Source organism: Notamacropus eugenii, chromosome 3 (assembly GCF_028372415.1).
Source record: "Notamacropus eugenii isolate mMacEug1 chromosome 3, mMacEug1.pri_v2, whole genome shotgun sequence".
In the NCBI taxonomy this organism is placed as follows: Eukaryota; Metazoa; Chordata; class Mammalia; order Diprotodontia; family Macropodidae; genus Notamacropus; species Notamacropus eugenii.
Window position 1 is genome coordinate 38787933 of NC_092874.1, and position 25171 is coordinate 38813103.

Below are 25171 nucleotides of genomic sequence, written 5' to 3' on the forward strand. Positions count from 1 at the left end.
AATATCATAGATTGAGAGTTTTAAGGGACCTCAGAGGCCACCCAGTCCATAGCCCTAACTTTATAGATGAGAAAGACTGAGACTCAGGGAGGTGAGGGTGACTTGGTCTCATTTACACAGTAAGTTACAGAACTGAGCTTTGTACTGAGGTCCTTCAGCTCCAGAGCAGGGCTTTCTCTGTATAGGCAGTCTCTCCTTTACAGAAGGTCTTGAACTTTGCACTTTTTAGTTTTGTGAAGAAAGTATCTTGCTTCTCCATGTAAATGCCTAAAGGATCTGTGATTTCATCAGTGTGGGGGAGCTCCTGGTACTCCTTCCCGAAATGCAGATCACAAGTCATCTAGGATTTAGTAATAGACTCTAGGGAGTTGCCCAGACAAGTCAGAAGTGGGCACATGGGAAGTGAGGAGGCTTGAAGACCTAGAAAATCTGCCTGTGGACACAGGCTAGGATTCTCTGTGCTGCTTGACCTTAAAAGGGGGGGCATGATGTTCTGCAAAAGTACTGCTGGCTTCTCTTTCCTCCTAGTCATACCTATATTGTAGTGCAGCTTACTTAAAGAGGATTTCACTTAAAAGGGCAAGTCCCTGTTCTCACGGAGGCCGTGCCAGTCATTAGGGTACATGCCGTGGACTTTGAGGGGCCATATCAGGGAACATCAGGTTGAGGAAAGTCATGGATAGTAGGAGAACAGCTTTCATTCTACCCATCCTTGTCATCATCATCATTGTCAAGGTGACTCACATCTGTATTCATCACACTTCAGGGTTTACCATATTCTTTCTTTTGGGTCCCCCCTATAAGGGGCAGAGAGTGAAAATATTCATCTCCCCTTAAGATGCAGTATGGTGCAGTAGGAGGAGCCCTGGCTTTGGAGTTGGAAGACCTTGATTCAAGTCCTTCCTTATGACCTTCAGAGAGTTACTAAACCTTTTTGGGTCTTTCCTCTTTTCTAAAATGAGGCCATTGAACTAGGTGATCCCATATTACAGATGAGAAAACTGATGTTCAGAGAATGACTCAGCTATGACCACATGACTGGTTAATATTAGAGTTAGAACTCAATCTTAGGTCTCTGGCCCAATCCAAGTCTTTTTCTCCTGCACCATGCTGCCTTTTCATCATCTACCTCTACATGAAAAATCTTAGGCAGTCATGGAATATAAACTTCTTGAGGGCAAGAATGGTTTCATATTTGACTATGTGTCTCCAGCTTGTAGCACAGTTCCTGGAACATAATACATGTTGATAGATTGATTTCTTAGGCTGTGCCTCCTCATACTCTGTGTAGTGTGTTTACCTATGTCTGTGTTCTCAATGACTAGGTTGTACAAACACGGAGGAAGCGGATTTCTATTTTCTCATTGATGGGTCAGGCAGTATAGCGCCTGAAGACTTCAAGGAAATGAAGACATTCATGAACCAACTGATAAGTGTGTTCCATGTTGGGGCAAACCAAGTACGGTTTGGGGTTGTCCAGTACTCAGACTATACCCAAACTGAATTTGACATCAGCCAGCATACCAGTGTGACCCAGCTGAAGAGGGCCATTACAGACATCCAGAAGATAGAAGGTAGCACCCATACAGGAGATGCCCTGAGATTCATGAAGCCTCTTTTTTCAAATATCACCAGGGACAAAGTTCTTCGCTTCCTCATTGTCATCACTGATGGGAAGTCCCAGGACCCAGTGGCCCAGGCTGCAGAGGAACTGAGGCAGGAGAATATCACCATCTATGCCATTGGCGTCAAGTCTGCTGTCACCAGTGAGCTTGTCGAGATCTCTGGTTCAGGAAATAGGATGTTTTTTGTGAATGACTTTGATTCCTTAAAGTATATTCAGCAAGAGGTCATACAGGACATCTGCTTCTCAGAGGGTAAGGAAGATGAAAGGTCCTAAATCAACTCCCATTCATTATCCACAACAGGGTGGACATTTACACTGCTTGAATACATCCCATCATCAATCAGACTTACAGATGGGGAAAATAAATTAGTTAGGTCATCATGGAACATAGAGAGTTAGGACCCATGGGGAGTCAAGAAGAACACATTTTATGGTCTTGTCTTTTATGTTCACTCAGACATAGCCACACAATGCTTTATTGGCTTGAGAAAGGGTTGGGTTGTGCTTTGTAAACCAGAGGGGATTTCCATTTTCAGAAGAGCTGATACGTTTTCCACCTAAGCTGTCACATTGCTGGGAGTGGGGTGGGACTTGGGAGTTGGGGTTGGAAAAGGGCGTAGGTTCCACTAAATTAATTCAGACATTGAATGTTCCTTTTTCTTTTTTTATTTTACTAGTGTGTAAGGATATGAAAGCGGACATTCTTTTCTTGGTCGATGGCTCTGAGAGGGTCCGCTCCCGAGATTTTGAAAAGATGAAGGAATTCATGAGGCAGATGGTAAACAAGTCAGACATTGGCCCTGAGAAAGTACAGATTGGCCTCTTGCAGTTTAGTTCAAGCACCCAGGAAGTGTTCCAGCTCAACACATACTTCTCCAAGGTGGACATTCTTAGGGCCATCTCTGATATGGTACAGCTTAAAGAAGGCACCCTGCTGGGGAGTGCCCTATCCTTTGCTTCTCCTTACTTTGATAGTCCAAGAGGAGGAAGACCTAATGTACCCCAGTATTTGGTCCTAATCATTGATGGGAAAGCAAAGGATGCAGTGAAAATGCCAGCCAAGGCCCTCAGAGATAAAAGAATCAAAATATTTGCCATTGGAGCACATAAGGCCAACAACTCCCAGCTGCTGGAGGTCACAGGTGCTCAGGACAAAGTGTATTATGATGATAGCTTTGATTCCCTGCTTTTCTTGGAGAAGGAGATATTTTTCAGGCTCTGTAATATGGAGGAGGGTGAGTGACAGCAAACCTCTGTTTTGTTTGTTTTTTTACTTCATACATGAAACATGTAGAGGATATCTGCTGGGCTTAATCAGATTGAAAAGTTTCCTGTAGTTTTGTGCTGTGTGTGTGTGTGTGTGTGTGTGTGTGTGTGTGTAGTAGGTGGGAGACTTCATCCTGAGCTCTTGTGTGATTCTGTACTAAATCATGTGTGTCTGCAAAGTCCACTTCTCTGGTCACAGACTCATAAAGTCTTATGGCTGGGAGGCTGTTCAGGTCCTCTTTCTCTCTGATACTGATACAGGACACCTGCCCCTGCCCCATCCCTGGCAGACATTCATTGAGTCTTTACTTAAAGTCTTAAATAGAGGCTTCAGATTCCACCTTCAAATGAACCTGTTAGATCGTTTTTTTTCCTTTAATTGAGTTTGCCTGCCCCTCACCTCTGGTTTTGCCCTTTGACCCTGAGTAGAACAAGCCTCTACCCATATCCATGTGTCTACCTCCTTCACATATTGGAAGAGAGCAAGTAGTCATGTCCCTCCTCACCTTCTCCTCTTGGGATCCCCAGTTCCCTTGAAGGTGCCACTTAGTTGTCACCTTCTACATGAAGTCTTTCCTGATTTTCTTAGGTAATAGTACTCCTTCCCTACTGACCCTGAAATTGTTTTTTACTTGTTCTGCAAGTTGTATTTACTTATTTGTGTATTGTATCCCATCAATGGAATGTAAGTTCTTTGAGGGCAGGGGCTGTTATTTTAAATATCTCATTACCTAGTATAAATTCTTGCAGTCAGTCAATCAATGAGGCAACAAGTATTTATTAAGCACCTAATATGTTCCAGTGTATATACTATTAATACTATTAAGCACCTACTATGATCTTGTATGCATGAAAACATAATAGGTACTTAATGAATGTTGATTGGTTCCACTGGTATATAGTAGATTTTTAATAAATGCTTGTTGGATTCTTCAGACTTAACATCCTTGTTCCTTTTATTTTTTAAGCCAAGAGTAAGGGTTGGAACCAACATGTCTATGTTCAAATGTTCTGCTACTGTCTTTATATATTAGACTCCATCAGGTTCCTAAGTGCATAGGCAACATGGCTGGGCATAATTAACTCCTCAGCTAGGATCCCCCACTCTCTTGCTTTCCCTCTGAAACTTTATAAGAGCTCAGGACATGACTATGTTCAAGGTAGGCACATATTCATTGAATGAATGAATGAATGTGCTAGCAGTTTTCTGCTTTTCTTTCTCACAGCCTGCAAAAAGACAGAAGTAGCAGATATTCTATTCCTGGTACATGCATCTAGTGGCACCACCAACCAAGAACTGGTGGCCATCCACAGACTCATGGAAGCCATTGTCAATGACTCACTGGTTGGAAAGGACAATGTGAGATTTGGGGCTGTTTCTTATAGTGATGATTCAGAAGTACTGTTTTCATTGGATACCTACATTACCAAAGCTCAGATCAGGGAAGCCATTTTACACTTGAAACCCAAGGTGGGAAAAGCGCACACAGCCACAGCTTTAAATTTTGCTAAGGGAATGTTTTCTGACATGCATGGAGGTCGCCCATCCTTGGGTGTCACCCAGATCTTGGTGCTCATTACCAACAAGCCAACTGAGAATAAAGAAAGAGGATACCTACAAGATTCAGCAGAGGCTCTGAAAGAAGCTGACATTAATGTCTTTGCCATTGGAATAAAAAATGTCAAGAAGCCAGAACTTCACACTATCGCAAGGTATCAGGATAGATCATTCATGGTGCAGAGTTATGATGAACTTAATGATTTTCATGAAAAAATGACTCATGTCATATGTAATGAATCAAAACCAAGTAAGTAAACTTTTCTTTTTTTCTCAAAAAATGATTTATTGGTGATGGGTTTTTTTGTACCAAGAATTGCCAAATTACCTATCATTGCCCCTCTTTGAAGTTACCATTGTAAAACAATAACAAAACTAAGAAAATAGATGAAGTATTTGAATTAAAAGCATATACAACATTCTCCCACTGTAGGTGCTTACTCTCTCCCAAGAAGAAGGAAGTATCTTTCATTGACTGGCCAATTTCATTGACTCTGAGTTTAGCCACCCCTTAGTGCTGTTGTTGCTGATATCATTGGAGATATTGTCCCATAATTCTACTTTATTTGTCCCTAATCAGTTTATATGAGTCTTCTCGAGTTTTTCTGAATTCTTCATCTTTGCCATTTCTGAGTATATAAAAATATTGCTTTGCATTCATATACCACAGATTTTTTAAGCCAATTTCCAGTTGATGGTCATTCTCTTTGTTTAGTTTTTGGCCAACCAAAAAAAAATTAGTGAGCCTTTTTTTTTACCCCCAATATGTAACTCTTCTCCAATAGCTTTTTCCCAGTTGGATCTTATTTTTGTGACTGCTTGGGCAGTCTAGCCTGATTAAACTACAGTATTTCCTGATGGGCTTTAGTGACACCTAGCCAACTTCTAATTTAGAAATTTTAATTTAGCATTCTTGCCGCTCTAGCTTCTTGTCCTATTGGAAGTCCTTTTGATTTTCTGAGGCCTCACAGGGTTGCTTCAGGGTACTCATTGAACCCCATCTAGCCTTTTAGAGGTTAGGGTCGGGGGCAGGGCAATGACCTGGAGGGCTAGGTCTGACCTCTAAGGATAAATAGGGACCATTTATGTGTCAGAGATCAAAGAATAGGTCTATATGAGTAATCAGTTGGAGAGAGAAAGCATCCAGGGAGAAAGTGAGAGGCTGCGCTACCATATGTTGTTTCAGGGAATTAGCCTGTACATGGATGAACCAAGCTCTTGGATCTTAGGGATATAAGATGTGGGACCAGAAAGGCTTGTAGGAAACATCCTATTTAGCTCCTTGTTTTACAAGGGAGGAAGCTAATGTCCTGAAAACTTAGATTACTTGCTCGTGGTTGTCTTTTTGGCCATGTCTTCTCTTCAAGTTATCAAGGGATTGCTATAATCAAGTACCAGATGGTGAATCATAGCTCATTCAGAAGGGAAGCAAACCACAGACGTGTTGGGATGGTGTTGGAAAGAAGGACGTAAACCAGGAAACAGTGGCTATCAAAGAAACAGTCTTGTTCCAGTCTTTCCCAGAACTTCCCCTTCTTTGATCCTGGGAGGGTATATTGCTCATGCCTCTTTTACCCTGCTCCTCCCTCAAAAGCAAAAATAACACCCCCCCCCCCCCCCCACAACACATCCCCCTTGCTGCTGCCTAGCTGGGAGCCACTTGATGCTGGGCAGCTTGCAACAGTATAAACATCTGAATTAGATTGTAGGGTTACAGGACAATATAGTCATAGATTCAGAGCTACAAAGCACCTTAGAAGGCCCCTTGCCAATGTAACCATTTCATTTACCATGTGGCAAAATTGGAAACCAAAGTGATTTGCCCAAGGTTGTCCTGTGGGCACAGTCAGAATTTGAACTCACGTTGTTCCATCTCCAAACCTAGTGCTCTTGTGAACAGTCAGGATGTATTTCTAGTTAAATCAGCTTATAAATTTATCTAAATTATTATCAATGAGAATTTAGTTATAGGAAGGGTCTGGATGATTTAATCCATCTGAAATGGTCAGAATTGAAAGAAGACAGGTACCTTTTTGGGGACATTCTTTTCTCACATAGTTTATAACTGGGTTTGTACACACCTTCCAGATTGAGACTGGTGTATGTATGATATGTTGTCTCATTGTGAGGCAGCTATGATGTAATGGATTAGAGAGCTGGTCTCAAATCCAGGAAGATCTGGGTTCAGATCCTGCTTCCGACACTTACTTGACTGTATGACCCTGGGTAAATGACTTCACCTCTTAGGGCTTCCAGGCAATTCTCTGAGATTCTAAATTGTAGAAAAGGTGCTACATTGTAGTGATAGAGGGCAGGAGAGAGTTCCCTCACTTGAGAGTTCTGTGTATCAATGAAATCACAGGTCTCATTTCTATCTGTAATTTTAACAGCTTGGTGCTACATTTTTCATAGTATTCTAAAAGCTATACTTATAGTCTCATTTCTTTTTAGGTTTAGCATGATTTCTTAAAAGACACAGGCCTATGTTTGTGCTCATTTGAATGGCTCAGTTGACCAGAGTTGGGAGTAGAAGTAAAAACAGGAAAAAAGCAAGGGGAAAAGACTTGGACAAAGATCACACTTTTCCAAACCTGTATTTAGCTTTAAAAAATGAATCTTTTTTTTTCTTTTCCAGTTTGTGACCATCAGCAAATAGATCTTGTGTTTCTGGTTGATGGATCCTCGAGCATCCATCCCCGAAACTTCACTGCCATGAAGACCTTTATGAAGCAAATGGTGAACAGTTTCACTATTGGCAAGGACAGAGTCCGCATTGGGGTAGCTCAGTACAGCACTGATCCTAAGAAAGAATTCTACCTCAATGCTTACTACTCTAGTGCTGAAATCAATGACCACATTGACAACATTACCCAGTTGAGAAGTAGTACATTCACTGGCAAAGGGTTGAAGTTTGTAAAGAGTTTTTTTGAGCCAGCCAATGGGAGCCGGAAGAACCTTCATGTGATACAGAGTCTGGTAGTCATTACTGATGGGATGTCCTCTGATTCAGTAATGGAAGCAGCAAATGACTTGAGAAATGACCAAATCAACATTTTTGCCATTGGTATTGGCCTCATCAACCTCTTTGAGCTTCAGGTCATCGCTGGTGATGTGAAGAGGGTGTTTGTTGTAGGTGACTTTGGACAACTGGGCATTATCAAGAGGACAGTTGTCAGTGAGCTGTGTGCACCCAGTGACATTATTGTTCCTGGTGAGTGAGAACAATACAATTCTCATTTCCATGATGATTCTTGAAAGAAGATGGAGATATTTATCTAATGAAATAGATATGACCTCATAGAGACTTACTATATAAAGACAGGCAAGGAAGCAGATAAGGGTTAGATGGGAGTTCAAGAAATAGGGGTTCTATTTCTATAACCACCTCTTGGGTCTTGTCAATGGAGGGAGGTCTTGGAGTCATGAAGACACAGATTCAGATCTTTCCTCTGTCAAGTTCTAGCTGTGTAACCATGGGCAAATCATTTAACTTCTTAGTGACTCAGGACTGTCATCTGAGGCTATAAGTTTCAGGGATTGTCTATATTATACATATTCCACACTGATGAAATCACAGGTTGGTACCAGTAAAAAAAATGTCAGCTTTGTGTAGAACCCTGATTTAGCAGAGCTGAATTAATGAAACTGCAGATACATTTCTGCTTTCTTCTGCATCAGTTCAAACAAGCCTTCCTTTGGTCAGCAGCTCTTAGGCTTCTAGGCTCAAAGGCACCTAGATTTAGAGCTGGAAAGGACCTTAGAGGCTAGCTAGTTCAGTGTACTTATTTTATAGATGAGGAAAACAGAGGCCTAGAGGGGTGACCAAGGTTAAGAGGCTATTTTCAAAAGTAAAAAGAAGGAATTAATTAAGGTATTAATATCCTATATTCCTAAGGCAAAATCAAAAGATAATCATAATTTAGTTAATAGGAGACAGAAAAAATTAAGCCCAACCCCAAAGAATCACAGCTGGGTTGTCAACTTTCAATAAATTCACCAGTTTGCTTTGTCTACAAAGATAAGGTAAAGTCTAAAAATCCATTCTATGAGAAAAATTTGAGTTTTTTCTTTAGATGCATTATTTTCATTGGTTTTAGGAATTGGGGGATGTTCCACTGACTAACATAGAAATGAGAGGATTTATCTAATTTTAAAAAGAAAATAAATCCTTATAATTAATGTGATTATTTTACATCAATCTAGTCATTACAAAAATACTTCCTTTGTAAGAAAAAAAATTGTGTCCAAGGCTTGATATTAACATGGTAGGAAATTTTCCCAGGACATTTATTAGCATGAAACATAATTAGTGTCTCAATGAAATTATTGTTGAACAATCTTGGGGAAGCAAATGTTCTCAGGAATCTAGTTTCTTGGTACCAGTTGATGTATGGCTTTTATAGGTCAACTCTAAGTTATCTCTTCAGGTTTGTCGCTAAGGGTCTCATTTTAAAATTAAACTCAGCTATGCCAGAAAGTGGTGAAATGGATGGTTGGGATTTTTAATGAGAGCCCAGGTCTAGATTTCCTGGGCTGCTACTTTGTGTTGTTAGAACACTATGAAATAACTGTCTAAGATCAGAGCTTTGAATGCATGCTTGAGACACCAGTGCTTGCTTTCTTTTCAAATATGAAGGACGCAGCACTACAAGTGATTTGACAATATCAGACTGATGGCCTCCATTGATTGTAAAGGCCAAGTAATATACTAGAAGAGCAGTCAGAGGAGATCCTGATGGGAATCTTGTTTCTGGTACTTACTAGCTCTGTCACCCTGGGCAAAGCATGTCAATTCTCAGTTTCCTTAACTGTAAAATGGGGACAATAATCTTAGTAGTGCCTTCTTCACAGGCCTGTTGGTAAGGGTCAAATGAGATAATCCTCTTAACATTTATAGCAAAACTTCAAGTTTAGTGTAGTCAGCTGTGATTAGCTGGTAATCATCTCAAGAAAGTATTTGAATGTATTATTTCCTTGGTTCCTTCCAGCTCTTCATGGGACATGTATTATCGAATGTCTTTGTTTCAACCACCCCAAATTCAGAAAATGCGTAACTACCAAAATAGCCAGGGGTGGTTGGCTCTCTGAGTGCTCTTCCTGTCAGACGTAGTCTAACTCTAGCTGTGTGACCATGGGCAAATCATTTGACTTCTCAGTGACCCAGAGCTATCTTCTAAGGTTACAAGCTCTAGATGAGCTGCCAATAGGTTCTGGTGGAGGGATTTTTTATATTGTACATTTTCGACACCAATGAAATCACAGGTTGCTACCAGTAAAAAGAAATGTCAACTGTATGGAGAACCTTTTTATTTGGGTCAGAAACAAATTATTATTACTAGGTAATAATTATATACATCTTTTTTTGTCACTATGCCTGTTTCACAGTCACCATAATTTAGTCACCACACGTGTGATATAGGGAATTTCCTGTAAGTAAATTTTCTCTGCCAGTGTAGACAATAAGCTCTCTCTATAATGGAGAGGCTTAGAGACTTGTCTAGGTCAGTAAAGAGTGGAGACTTGCTCATTCTTCCTAGAGAAAGAGGGAACCTGGGAAAAGCCCAACAACTCACAGCCCCCCCCTCCCCCAAAAGTGTGGGTCTAGACTTGTGATTTCATTGCTATAGAGAATACCCAATGAAGAAATCACCATCATCAATGAAGATTGGTCCTGTTCTGCAGATTTTATTCTTAGACCATTGTCTGGGGGCCCTGGGAATTTATATGTTTTGTCCAAGGTCACATGACCAGAATATATCTGAAGTGGGACTTGAACCCAGATCTCCCTAACCCCAAAGCTAACACCTCACATTTTTAAAAAAACTTTTTATATACATTATCTCATTTGATTCCACCATTCTATGAGGTAGGCAAAGCAGGTTCATCCCCATTTTATAGATAAGAAAACTCAGGCTCAGAGCTAAAGCCACTTGTCCAAGGGCTCACAACTAATTAGTGAAGTAAAAGGACTTGAATAAGGTCTTCTGATTCTAAACCTGGTGTGTTAGATATTTGTGACCAGGAATAAATTTATACTAGGCTAAAAAAAGTTTATATAATAAAACCAACAAAAAATGGATTTTGGGGAAAAATGAGGTATAGGTATTTAAACACAACTACACAGCAAACTGCATCAATTTATTAAATGCCTATTACATGTGAGACACAGGGGATACAACAAAAAGCAAAAGTTGTCCTTGCCCTCAGTGAGTTTCCAATCTAATGATAGGAGAGAAAATCTGCAAACAGCTGTGTACAAACAAGATATACACAGAATGACTTGAAAGAATACAAGTATCTCATGGGCAGAAGTTAACCATTGGTACAGGTCATCTTTACAGGATCCCCAGAGTTCCTCAGTGAATTTCAAGAATAGAGAAGTTTTGTTTTTTTAAATTCTGTTATCAAAGGGAGGGGAAAGCATATGCTCTTAATTCATAGATATAAAAGATGATTACCCATCTCAGGAGGATAAAAGACTAGCTCTAACAAACTCCAAAGTAAGCATGGCTAGATTTCAGCTGCTTTTAAATATCTGATGTGTCTATGACCTTTCTCATGGGTGGTATTCTCCTACAAACTCCCATTTCCCACACTTGTCATCATCATCTTCTCTATTTTTCTTTTAAAAGAAGCCTTTCCAATATGTTCCACCTATCTTCTCCAGAAATGTAGTTTTTTAATTTTCTCTTGTATCTGTGATCTTTCTTTTCTATGTCAGAAGTTAATGGCTTGGGCTTTTAAATATGGCAGCCTCTAGGGTCCAGAGAACTGGAACCCTTCTGAACCTCAAGCTTTTTTTGCATGACCTGTCTCAACTTCCTGTTGGATCCAAGTGGGAGACTGACAGGGCAATGAATCATTCAAGTCAGTTCTAGGGGAGAAGAAATGGCTCAGCTACTGCTGAAAGATATTGAGACTCATATACATATACCAAACCTCTCCATTTGTACCAGGGAAAACCAACCTTTCCAGAAACACATTTCTCTGTCTCTGATAGTCATTTTTATCCTTTTCCTAGTTTTTCATTGATCCATTTTGTTGTGAGGTATCCTTAGAACCAGGCCTTAGAGCCAAGGAGACCAAGGTTCAAGCCTTGCCTGCTATCCATTTTTGTGACCCTGGGCAAGTCACTTAACCTCTGAGCACCCAGGCATCTCACTAAGATCATGAAGTAGAATAAGGACTCATGTCCAGTGGTAGAAGGAGTTTCCTCTCTGTGAATTTCTTACATCAGTAAAGTCACAGTGCTTATGCATTGTTTTTGGAGGAGGAGGTTGTGAGTAGAGGTATTTTGCCCAGTCCTCCATTCTTTCATTTGGGAGGGCCCTGGGTCTTTTCTGTTGGGTTCTGTGTCCATTAGCTAGTGGTGACTGATGTATCTGGTGATGGCTCCTCTTCATTTGATCTTGGCCTCCTGATAAACTCCATTGTGCCTCCTACCTCTTCTTCCCTAAAGGCTCCTTTTACACAGGGCCAGTAGATGGTGTTTGAAAAGTTGGCCACAAAACTTTTCAAGTCTGCCCAGTGTGGAGTAAGTACCTAAGTACTTGTTGTGTGAATGAAAGGATAGTTACAATGGAACAGGCAGAGCATAGAATGACCAGTTAATAATCAGTTGGTCAACAAGGCTTTATTAAGTCCCTACTATGTGCCTTTGGGATACAAAGAAATGCAAATGAACTCTGGCAAGGTTTGTCAGAATCCTCTGCAGCTGTGTAAAAGTAAAGGTTGTGTCTATGACATAAGTTTGGGGGAAGTTCCAGAAATTGCAGTTGCTCCTGGCTTGCTTGATTTTGATTTTTGCTTGTCTTCTCCCTTGTACAGAATGTAACATCGATATCTCAGTAGGACTTGATACTTCCAATTCAGTCAGTCTGGTGCAGCAGAGACTACAGCAGCGACTGCCAGACCTGATGCAAAAACTGACCTTGCTGTCCAACATCAGTTGCATGACCAGCACTCCGATCAACATGAGGCTGCGCTACCACATTCCCATTCCTGATGGCAGGTCTCGGTTCGACTCAGGTTTTGAGAAGTACAGTAAAGGGATCATCCAGAAGTTCTTTGACCAGCATGACTTGGAGAACAACTATATGAATGTGGCCTTTGTGCAGTCCCTTGGAGAGAAGGCTCTCAGCTTGACCTCTGCTAAAGTGAAGGTAAGGGCTGCCATTTTGAACCTAAACTTAGGTCACATGACTATACCTATGGTTTTGTTCTCACAGTACTCTGTACACATTTTCCTGTTTAGATGGTGAATTTCCTGTATTTATCAGCGTAGTGGAGTAGACAGAAAGCTCTCCTATAAATCAGAAAGACTTGAGTTCAAATCCTGACTTTGTTACCTTGGACAAGTTATATAACCTCTCAGGGATTCAAAATCACTATCTAAGACTATAACTTGCAGAACAGGACTCCTCTCCATTGATGAGGGGGGTGTCATCACTGGGCATTCCCTAGAGCAATGAAATCACAGGTCCAGTATAAAAATTAAAATATCTATTTCCAATTTTCTTCATTGCTGGAAATTTTATATTCTTATCCCACATGTTCTTGAAAAAGAATTGGTAAGAAGACTTCTATTTGTCTGGATTCTCCAGGGCACAAATTCCCCCTAAGTAAAAGATGAATGACTTTGGAAGAGCTGTTGCTCTTTAGGGAGGGCTCCTTTTTCCCGGGTTACTGCTTGCATATTTACCAATTCAGTATACTGGCTGTTTTTAGCCACTTCAGATACTCCAGTGAGTCTGTGATCTCATCAACATGGATGTTCCCTCTAATGTTTCCCATCCATTCCTGTTCATTCTGGGCAACTCTTGTATGATATAATCATAGTTAATTAAGCAAAACAAATTCCACATTAGCTTTGTCCATTGTATCAGTAAGCACCGCAACATTCACAAAGGGGCCTCCTATCACAGGTTCTTAGATTTGGATTTACAAAAGGAAAGGCAGATTTTGAGGGGTTAACAATCACTTTAATCAAACACATGTATCATTCAGTTAGTTCAGGGGGAAAAGTCAGCACCCTGAACTTAGAGAAAACACAGACAAATCAAAAATCAACAGACAGAGCTTCCAAAACTGTCTTATATACGTGCACAGTTACCAGAGAGGAAAGTACCAACTTCTGAGTTTTAGCTGGGGGTTTGGGGGGAATGGGTTCCTTAGCGGCTTCCCAGTGTTTCTGGACAAAGAAACACTTCCAGTCAGTAACCCTCAGAGTATTTAAACACTTTTTAGAGCCAGAGGGCATAACCCTCCTACCCAGTGCCTCAACAGAAAAAAGAAAAGGTACTTGGAACCCTCCTACAAAACAACTCCCCTTATCAAGCTTCCCTCAATGGATGGGGAAGATCTTCTTTAATCCCATTCCAACGGAGGTATTCTAGTTCTTGATTATACTAAAACAAAAACAGCCAAAGATCCTAATTTGATTGCCATCCCCTCCATAAATCCATTTCTCATCCTGCATCATAGGCCATCATTTCTCAGTGGTCAGTGTTCTTCAGTCCTCTGGATTCATTGATCATTTTATTGACCAGAGGTCTTAAGACTTTGAGAATTATTTGTGGGCACAGCACTGAGGTTATAGTATTGTTCTCCTGGGTCTCCTCACTTCACTCTTTATCAGCTCATACAAGTCTCTTTGACATTAAATGGATATACCACAATTTGTAAGGGAATGTAACACTCCAAACCAGTAGGCCTGAGCCAAGACATGGCGGGGCTGGGGGCAAGTGGCACAGAGGAAGAGATAATGTCTTTGAAAATGTCCATCCCAACCCTGCAAAAGTGACTGTTGCGTTAACATCAGTGGCTAAGATGGATGGTGGACACTTGGTATTCCTGGATCACCTTTGTGACAGACCATCTGCTCAGGGCTTTTTTTTTTTTTTTTTAATAATAGGTTCTCTTAGTGTTCACAGATGGACTAGACGACAACTTGGAAAGAATGAAAGAAATTTCAGAGTTCCTTCGTCTCAAAGGTACAGCGAGACAGCTCTGATGGTCTTGGGGGTCAGGAGGGCTGGGGTTCAAATGCCACCTTTGATGCTGATGGGAAGGTCCTTAAACCTCTCTGAGTCTCAGTTGCCTCCTCTGGAAAATGGAAATAATAATAACTGGACTTTTCCCGCCTGTTGTGGGGCCCTGGTGAGGTATGTTTTGTCCAACACTCTTCAAGGTTGGTAACACAATACAAATGTGGGATTATCAGTATCCCTCTCATGACAGACATTACCTACTTTCTGACTTCCAGATCACCCCATCCTGTTTCCTTTCCTTGATCTTAAAACTTCTCATACAACCAGTCCTTTGTGACCGTGTTTGAGGCTGGTGCACAGACAAATAAATCAAAATTGACAAATGAGTATATATGGGGTTGAAGAATGTCAGACTTCTATGAATCTGTGCACATGGGACCTACAAGAAATCAGACTGAGCGGAAAAGAAATCTTGCTGAGAGTAAAACCAAATGAAAAATGGTCAGAACAACTGCATTTTGGAATTATATTAGTATTGAAGTGGCTCACTTGGCATGGAGTCAGGAAAACCTGAATCTGAGGACCACCTCAGATACTTCATAGCTGTGTGACCCTGGGCAAGTCAAATCCCTTTGCCTCTTTGTGTCTCAGTTTCTCCATCTGTCAAATGGGGACAATAATAGCACCTCCCTCCCAGTATGGGTCAGAAGATTTAAGAGGACGATGGATATAAAGTGCTCTGCAAACCAAGTTCTACGTAAGCTTGCCATAAGTATTATTACATGAAGTAAGGTTATTAACTGACATTCTAGATTCCAAAGCCTTTTATGTATGCTGTTTCATTTGACCATCATAATAACTATATGGGATAGGTTCTGCAGGGCTTTATTATCCCCATTTTATGGGTGAGGAAACTGTGAAGGCCAGAGGTAGAGCTGGAAGAGACGCTGGGGACCATTTAGTACAACCTTCTTATTTTACAGAGGAGAAAACTGGCCCAGAAAGGTCTAGTCATTTGCCCTGCATCAAACAAGTATTAAGCATCAAGTCAGGATTCGAGCTCAGGTCCAGTGACTCTCATCTGAGTTCAGCCTTCCCACTGTACCTTCCCACTATACAACCCTGTCCAAGGTCATCCCTTCTAAGTATCAGGGAGATGACCTGAACCTGGTTCTTTGCTGAGTTTACTTCATCCCCTTCCAACCTGTGTGTTCCTGGGCCCTTTATTTACCTTCTCTGGGCTTCAGGTTCCTAATTTGTAGAATGATGGGACAGTACCACAAGCCATCTAAGGTCCCTATCCAGTTCTCTAGTCCACTCTGCTAAGACCTCCAGAAGAGCTGGAAGCTGTAGGATAGGCAGATCAATGTTTTGGGGGCCAGGCAGATTTCTTGTATCTATCTGCTGGTCTGGGATAAAGGCAAAATATTCGAAAGCCCCAGTTGTAAAAATGCATTTTGTTGTGGTTTTTCCTTTGAAGGTCTCCATGCACTTATTTTAGTTGGCTTACAAAGTGGGCAGAAGTTAGAAGAACTCCAGGATATTGAATTTGGCCGAGGATTTGGTTATAAACAACCTCTGAGTGTCACAATGCAAGCACTTCCAAATCTTTTGTTGAGGCAACTTGTAAGTTGTTTTGGACATTCATACCCTCCCACGTTGGGGTCCATTAATTAAAAAAAAAATTTAGATCTCAAAATTATTTTTCTTTTAAAACTTGATATCAAATGACAAAATGAAAATTTCTTTTTATTTTTGATTCTGTTTTCTAGGACACAGTTGTAGAAAGAGAATGCTGTAAGGTCAATTGCAAAATTTTGGGGGAATATGGTAACTCAGGAGAACATGGGAACCGTGGGAGGAAGGTGAGAGACTTTGTCAATGTCTTCTACCTACTAAAAAGCCTTTTTTTCTGACTTTAGTCCTAATTTTGAAATAGAAAGTAGGACTGGGACTTAACTCTAAACTGTTGGGGTAAGGAGGTAACAGCATAAGGTCTGCTCCGTTTATAACTTGACTCTTGCTAGCAGGGAGCTATGTACTCCAGTGTACAGGTACTAAAGTAAAAAGATGATACAGAACAAGTGGGTTCATTTTAGATTTTGATACTGATCTAGCATTACACAGCAGCCATTATAATTAGGTCTCATTTCCTGTGGGAACCACATGGCGAGTTTTAAAGTCAGTTCAGATGAAACCCACGGGTGCTAGACAAAGGAATTTCTGATCACTAAAGCACAGAGATAACCAAGGGCTGACCAGAAAACTCGTAAATTAGCAGGCTTCTCAGACAGACCATTATGTTATCTCAGTCTAGTCTGATGATAGAAAAAATTGCCAGAGTGGGTACGCAGGAGATGTATTTACTATTAGTCAAATGTGTGGGACAAGGAAAATATTTTGCAGCCAAGTAAGAAAACTTAGTAACCTTGAGATCTCCATAGCATAATGCTATGGTAATGAAAGTGGCCTGATGGAATGTTTGAGCCTAGGTGCCCAAATCTAGTGTCATATATGTTTATGTGTGTGTGTGTGTGTGTGTGTGTGTGTGTGTGTGAGTTGAGTGGTAGAAAGATATGTGGCTCCCAAGTTTATTGCAACCCTGTAGTCTGCCCATCATCATCTCCATTCCTGCCCCATCCCTGGAGTCACCCTTGGCTTGGATAGACCAACTTTGGCCTTTCTTATTCAGTTCCCGGATTCTACTGCACTTTCTGGATATCTCCAGCTGTGCCTGGGGGAGGAGGGGAAACAACCCATCCCCTTAAGTGTGTCTTCACTTCTTAGAACATTAGCTCCTTGAGGGCAGGGACTACTTTGCTTGCCTTAATTTGAATCCTCTGAACTTAACACAAAACAAGAGCTTAATAAATGTTTGTCAAACTAAATTTCAATTAAAAAATGACATCTCATTCAACCCATTCCTTTAGCAAATGCAAAAACTGAACCCCAAGAAACTGGAGGTCCAAGGTCACACAAGTAGGGCCTTGTGACTCCAAGGTCATGAGTCTAAGGTTTAATGTCTGTGGCCTGGCAAGACTGTGGTCTTGTGGTCTGTGTTTAATGTTTCTAAGTTTATGTCTGTGGCCTGGCAAGAAAACAGCTTTAGGGATTTACAAGTTTTCTGGTCAGCCCTTGGTTATCTCTGTGCTTTAGTTAGAAATTCCTTTGTCTAGCACCCGTGAGTTTCATCTGAACTGACTTTAAAACTCGCCATGTGGTTCCCACAGTAAATGAGACCTAATTATAATGGCTGTTGTGTAATGTTAGATCAGTATCAAAATCTAAAATGAACCCACTTGTTCTGTGTCATCTTTCTACTTTTACGTGTTGGGGAAGACTTTTCTCAACAGTTCTTTTAGAACTCAACAGCTAATCTTTGGATTAGCTCCAGTTAATCTTTGGGTGTTCTTAACACATCTTAACATTTGAATAACTTTTTAAGACTTCAGCATTTTAAAATTTATTCTACTGACAATTTTTACCTCTTGCTTCATACTTACTTTCCAACCTCCCTGAGCACTTACACAGAATCCTCTTTTATAACAAAGAAAGACAGGTAAACAAAGCCAACTCACAGCATATGATGGTGTTTGCAGTATTCTATAATCATAGTCATTGTTTATATATCAATGGGATGTATGTTTCATTGTTTTCCCTCCACCACCAAGATTGGTCATATATAATTATTTTTTGAAAAATAAGCTTTTGTTTTGGAACTAGGTTTTCTCATTCAGTTATCTATAATCAACATCTCAAGACTAGAGAATCAAGCCTGGGAATTGCTAAAGTTGTTTTCTCCCCAGGCCACAGACATTAAACAAAACCAAAGAGGGGCATGTCTAGGGAGTGCAATGAACTTATCTATATCTGCTCTCTCTTTTGGGCGGGACTCAGTGGTCAGTTGTTACATCATAGGTTGGTCAGGAATAGGACATTGCTCACTGGTTATTTTTAACTTGATTTAACATTTTTTTCAAAATGGTTTTTTTTGATATCTTTGGTTTTTACATCACTTTCATTTAAAAAAAACCCTTCTCCTCTTTAACCCTACCCATCTCCTCACTCATCACCAGAGCCATTCCTTGCAAATGTTTTAAAAGAGAAAAGAGCTAGTCAGTAAAAATAACCCAACATATCCATTAAGTTTCACAATATGTGAAATACCCCATGATTCTAACCCTCCACTTTTACTAAAAGGGAGGGAGGTATATTTTTTTTATCTATTCTTTAGGGCCAAGACCAGACATTATTACATAGGATTCAGTTGAGTTTTTTTTCCATTTACATATTTACAACATGAATGTTGGCTCAATGGTCATTTTGAAGGTTTTTTTCTCTAACTACAAGTTAGCATTCAAAGCTGCGTATTTCAGAGGTGATACTATGTATGAATGGAGTGAATTCACATAGCAAGAGGGGGGAAGGACCCAATGAAACTCAACATCTGAGACATACACAAAAGACAAAAATAAAGCCCTTTCATTTCCTTAGATGAGAGTTAGCTTATGTGCTTCATCATTATTGTAATTATTAAAATGGGTATCTATCTTCAGGATAGAATTTTTATCTAAACATTTGCTCCTAACAAACTGGGGAATAGTCTTACAATGAAAGAATTATTATACAAGATAGGAACAGATTTAAATTTGTTTCTCTAAAGGGAAAGAAGCCCTCAGGTTTCTATGATCAAATCCAATCTAGGAATGATGTCATTCCAGGGAACCAGCATAGTTTTTATCAATTTGAATTGACAACAGAGTTGGGGAATGATGTCAAATGAATTTTATTTTAAGAATTAAATTCTATTTTGTTTTCAGGGAGAGACAGGTCTTCATGGGATGCCTGGCTATCCTGGTGATGAAGGTGGATCTGTAAGTAATAAATCTTAATTTGATACTGAAGAACAAAGTTGAAAACAGTTCTATAGCTGCTTACCTCACTGAACCAAGGTCATTCCAATGTTGTTCTTAACTATACTTTTCAAAGAATTTCATTTTGTTGATTAAAAAAAGTATAAATTAAAAACATTCCTTATCATAAGTTTCTGTATCAGGTAGATTTATGTAAAGAGAGATCCATGTAGTATAAAACAGGGTTATTATGGCATGATCTTTTATAGTGAGTCTGACCATAAGTAATCTGTGTTGAATTGTGTGCGTGTAGTTGGAAGATGATAATGTGGAGGTGGAATCTTTGTTAAATTCGATAATGAAGGCTTAAAAACCTTCAATAGAACAAAAAAAATAACATTCCCAGAATCACATATGCTCTCACAGTGAGTAAGGAACCTTAGAGTCTCCGTAGCCCAATCAGTACCAGAATAGAATGGGAGAGATGGGTCTAAACAGTAATTTCTCTCCACAAAATACCTCACAAGTAGTCATCCATCCTTCACTTATAAGCCTTCAATGAGAGGAAACCCACTCCCTCCTGAGGCAGCCCCATTCCATTTTTGGGTGATGCTCATTGTTAGGCCATTTTTGCTTATACTGGACTGGTCTGTCTCCATATAGAACAAGTCTAACTGTAGCCCTTCAAATTATTTTTAAAAATTTTGTTTTTAATTGATGGAATAAAACAAGCATTTCCATGACACAGTACAATAAAAAATACTATTGCATATGGAACTGTAAGTCTGTTATATAAAATTTACTATTCCTCTCAAATTTTATATTTATATAATATACATTTATATTATCATGTAAATTTATTTTTTTCTTCCCTTCCCCTCCCTAGAGGTGGCTACCATTATACACAAATAGGTACACATATATGTGCATATATACATATGTATGTAAAATTATTCTATGCATACTTCTGTTTATCAGTTCTTTCTGCATCTTCCTTCATAGCCTTTCAGATTCTTGAAGGCAGTTATCATGGCATGTCCTAATGATCTTTCTCTGGACATTTTCCATCTTGTGAATTTACCTTCTAAAATGTGGTACCTAGATAGAGCTCATCATAATACTCCAGAAATAGGTTTTTTAAGGCAGAGTGCCATGGGACTATCACCTTCCTGTTTCTGGGCTCTTTCAGTGGAACCCCAGATTTCACAGTCTTTTTCTTTGGCTGAACATCACAGTGCTATTGAACTTGCAATTGACTTTGTTTTGGTCTCAAAAGATTTCATTGGTATGGAGAAGAATCCTCAAATGTTTTTAATGAGCTGCTTTCTACTCTATGCCTCATGCACATCCAAAGAGGAAGGCATCCCCTTCTAGCTTTGTGTAATATGTAAAATTGATGAGTGTGTCGTTTGTGTCTTACCCCAAACCCTTGATAAAAATATCAACCAGCACAGAACCAAGAGCTGATCCCCGGAAAGCACTAAGATCTGCTTCCAAATTGGCATTGAACTATTAATGGCTATTCTTTGGGTCTTACCATTCAAGTGACTCTAAACACACCTAACTGTAAGATCAGCTGACCCACATCTCTGTGTCTTGTCCATGTGAACAGCATGAAAGACTTTATCACATGCCTTGCTAAAGTATAGGTAAACTTGGTTTATAGCATTCCCATGATATTGTCCCTGTCAAAACCCTGCCAAAACAAAGCAAATGAACTGAGTCTGTCATGGCCTGTTCCTGTTGAAGTCATATTGATTTTTTAAAAGATCATCTCTGCTTCATTTTTTGATATTCATGAGTAATTCATTCAATATATCCCATGATTTTACCATAAATTGGTCGTTTATAGATTCCATTTTTTCTTTCTTTTCCTTCCTTCCTCACTAGTTCCCTAGAAATGAAGCCAACTGTTCTATAGCACTTCTGATGGGATAATTAATAATACTGAAGTAAATGGACTAACTTCTTCACATCTTGTTATCTTGTTTGTCAAAATTAACGAAATGAATCAACTTAGCTGTAGAGATGGAATAGTATAGTTGACAAAAGCACTTGATTAAGAACTAAAAGACCTGAGTTCTAGTCCTGCCTCCCTAAGCCTCAGTTGCCTCACTTGTAAGATATGATGACTAAATTAGAGGATTTGCAAAGTCACTTCCAGTTCTAACATTCTTTGATTTTCTTGTTCTGCTGTCAATCAGCTTGCATTTATTAAGCACTTACTGTGTGCCAGACACTGCTAAGCCCTGGAGATACCAAGAAAGGGGAAAAGCCCATCCCTCAAATAGAACAAGCCAGGCTTGTCTTCGAGGCGCTTGCTGTCTGGTGGGGCAGACAGCCAGGTGCAAATGAGTTGCAGACAGCATGACCTGGAGGTGAGCTTAGAAGAAAGGAGCCAGAATTGAGGAGTCCAGGAGAGGCTGCTTGCAGAAGGTAGTACTTCAACTGAGGGGTGAAGGTGCAGATGAAGAGGAAGGACTTTCCAGGCATTGGGGATGGACAGCCAGATTTTGGAGAGTCAAGTGTTATACAAGAGGAGCCGTTGGATTTTCTTAGCTGTGCAGAAGCAGTCTGAAGTATTTTTATCCCACAGGGAGAAAGAGGCCCTGTTGGTTTGCCAGGACCTCGCGGCGATGGAGGATGCCCTGGTGCAAGAGGGCTCAAGGTGAGCATTGTTCAGGAGAAGGAAGGATAATTCTCTGTCCTTGTCTTGTTTTGCCATCATCTCCACAGTTCTGTGTGACTCAACCCTTGAAGTGGTTCAGGACATGACTTTTTTCAGGCTCTTAGTTAAAATCCTGTTTTATTGCTTTTTTGGGATATCTACCCAAGTCAGGTCAGTTAGTTAATGTCACTGTGGGTGGCAGATCAGGGTCATCGATGTTACCTGTAGATTTCTCTCGCTTCTCCCTACCTCTTCCCTTCCCCCCACCTACCTAAAGGCCTCTGTAGTTCACAGCCTTAGGTAATAACCCTTCTTATCTGGAGGAGTCCAGCTGTCTAGAGTTGACTTATGACTTCTTCCTGCTTCACTTTGCTGTGTGTTGGCAAGAAAGCTTCTTTTCTCAACGGTCAATTATCCTAGCATGTCAGTGTCTCTGGGGGAGAAGTTCCAACTTTTGATATCATATTTGTCTTTCCTCACTATAAATAGCACAAATGGTTTGATGAACCTGGCATAGTTTATTTCTATAACTCATTTTAACAACTCTTTTTTTCTCTAAAATTCAGGGATCAAGAGGGTTTATAGGAGAAAAGGTAGGTACTTTATTTTCTTCCTAAAATGGATATTAATTTCAGTTGCATAAATATAATAGGAAATATTGTCTCTTTTGCTTTGCTTCAATAAAGGTTTAAAAATTCATGGAAAAACAAAGGAAAATATTGATATTGCAGGTCTAGCATTCAGGGTTAATAAACGAGTATTTGGTGACCTGGGTACACATTGTCCAAGGCAATGGTGTATAATAGAATTTCCAATGTTTCCAACTTTGATTAAAGCATCCTAATGATGGTTGGTCAATTGGAGGAAGGGTAAAGGGTGAGACAGGAATTGGCTTTTAGAAAGTCTGATAGAGTTAGTTGTTGGATCCAGGTTAGTGGGGTGGGTGTTGGCAAATCTGGAAATAGCCATGCTTGCCTGCTAATCCAGAAACAAGAAGGGCTGATATAACTGTGTGACATGAGATCATATCCATACTCCTGGCTCCCCCTCTGGTGGGGGCTAGGTAAAGTTGGGCAGGATGCCTGAACTTACCACAGATCTGTGAGAGTTGGTTGATTAATTCGTTTTGCATGGTAAGTAGAATATATATTTGTTAACCATGGTCTAAAATCTCTACTTAGCAGAGGAGTGACAGATACATTGGGTAACTATAGGTTTCTAATCTAAAACATAGTATCAAGTAGACACTCAATGAATATTTGTGCATTTCAATGATGATGATGATGGTAGAAGGGACTTTTGTCAGGAAAGCTAAATTGTCAGTTAGAATACAGCCAAAAGGATTTAAATCCTAGCAAGGGTGATGGACCTGTGATTTCACTGGTTTAGGGAAATCCCAAGTGAGGGAACTCTATCTACCAATGCAAGTTAGCATCTTCTCTGCAATTTATAGTCTTAGAGATTTGCTCAGAACATTGGGAGGTTAGTGACTTGTTCAGAGTTACAGTCAGTAAGTGTCAGGGTAAGGACTTGAGCCTAGGTCTTCCTGTCTCCAGTGCCAGCTTCTTATCCACTAGGCCATTTTGTTTTAGCTATCTGTGTAACAGCTTGTACCATATTGAAAACAGAATATACCTAGGGTTTCTCTGAAGACTTTATAAAATAGAAGTTAACAGCTGCCTTGTGAAATGGGACAATATCACATTGTACAGGAAGAGCACACAGAGAAAGAATATCCCTAAGGCACTGGCCACTCCAAGAGAAGGAAGAGAGTGGTGGATTCTGCTGAATCCTTATCTGAAACAAATGTTTTCCATCTTTATTTAATGCTTCAGCCATGCGGAGGTCAAGAATGCCTGCAGCTCCCACCTCATAGGGTGCTTATAAGAAAGTGTGCAAACTTTTAACGTGTAAATGGGAGTTGTTAACATGGTTGCGATTAGTTACCTCAGTATTCTCACCTTTTTGGGCGGATCTAAGAAAGGATCCAAGGACGAGGTACTACTCTTTCATCTTTCATATTTTATGTTATGCAGACTCTTGGGGAAATGAGAAAATGACTTTTGAATGGGATAATGCAATGACATATGAGTCTTGAGATGTAAGCTTATCTTCTGTAGACTCATTGAAAGTTTCATTAGGACAAATCCAGTAGTGGACAGGAGGACAGGAGTGATATATGTCTCAACATATACCCAAATTTTAAAAATTTCCACTAGATATCTATGTTTTGAAAACTTTTCTTTCCATGTAGTTTAAAGATTGTGTATTCAGTATGTGGACATCCATCGAAACTATTGTCCTTAAATTTGTATGAACAAATTTTATGTTCAATGTTGTATGGGTATTGTCATCATCATTATCATCATTATCATCTCATTCTTCTCATATTACTATTGTTTCTACAAAACCATAATCTCTGACATTAGAAATCCCCTCAAAGTTCCAGTTAAGACCACTGAAGAATTGATGTGACCAAAGTTAGTCTGAAACTTATTCTACTGGTAAAGAGAGACCACAATAGTGACTATTAAACAAGAGTGAACTTTTTCTTGATGAGGGATCAGTGATAATTGCTGTGTCTTCATGTGCTCTGGAAAATGGGCACTTTTGCCCATATAAACCATGAATGACTACACTGGCCTGCTAGCAAGGAGATAGGGACCACCTGTAGGAGATCTGGCTGCTAGGTTAAGTACTGCTAGCCTGCTGAAGACTCTCCTTTGGTTCATTTCCCTATCTCTAGTTCACATTCCAATCTCTCTGTATGCTTTGGCCACCTTGGCTATCTCCAAGGCACAGCACACCACTTTCTGAGGATTTTACCTTCTCTTCTAAATCTTGCGGTGGGAGAAGGAGAAGGCACACTCTTTTGTGCATGTCAAAGCTCTCTCCTGCGATTGTTTATTCTGCAACTCCCATTCAGCTGCTGATTTCCTGAGTGTGTCTTAGGAAGATTAGCACACCAGAATGGGGAGGAAAAAGTAATGAAAAGAAATCATTTGGCAAAGGAAGAGGGCCCTTGGTGTTCAAGCAACCAGTTAAGCATTATTTATTATCTTGTGAAATTTATTGTTATGATAACCACCTAAGAGCAAATTGCTACTCTTGGATCATATTTTAAAACACCCCCTGAAACTGCCACAGTATTGGCTACTCCCGTGCCTTTGACCATGATTCAAGAGTAAAATTTATTTTGTTCTTTTCCTA

At 40.0% G+C, this 25171-nt stretch overlaps 1 protein-coding gene across 1 annotated transcript in view; it reads left to right on the forward strand.

Annotated features, from left to right (window-relative positions):
- Nucleotides 1-25171, forward strand: part of LOC140532617 (collagen alpha-4(VI) chain-like) — a 109904-nt gene that overhangs the window by 19186 nt on the left and 65547 nt on the right. The window contains exons 6-16 of the mRNA XM_072651297.1: nt 1326-1877; nt 2305-2862; nt 4120-4701; nt 7087-7662; nt 12279-12613; nt 14365-14443; nt 15921-16066; nt 16213-16305; nt 19261-19314; nt 21890-21961; nt 22528-22554. Coding sequence (XP_072507398.1) covers nt 1326-1877; nt 2305-2862; nt 4120-4701; nt 7087-7662; nt 12279-12613; nt 14365-14443; nt 15921-16066; nt 16213-16305; nt 19261-19314; nt 21890-21961; nt 22528-22554 — 3074 coding nt within the window. The remainder of the gene's footprint in view (nt 1-1325; nt 1878-2304; nt 2863-4119; nt 4702-7086; nt 7663-12278; nt 12614-14364; nt 14444-15920; nt 16067-16212; nt 16306-19260; nt 19315-21889; nt 21962-22527; nt 22555-25171) is intronic.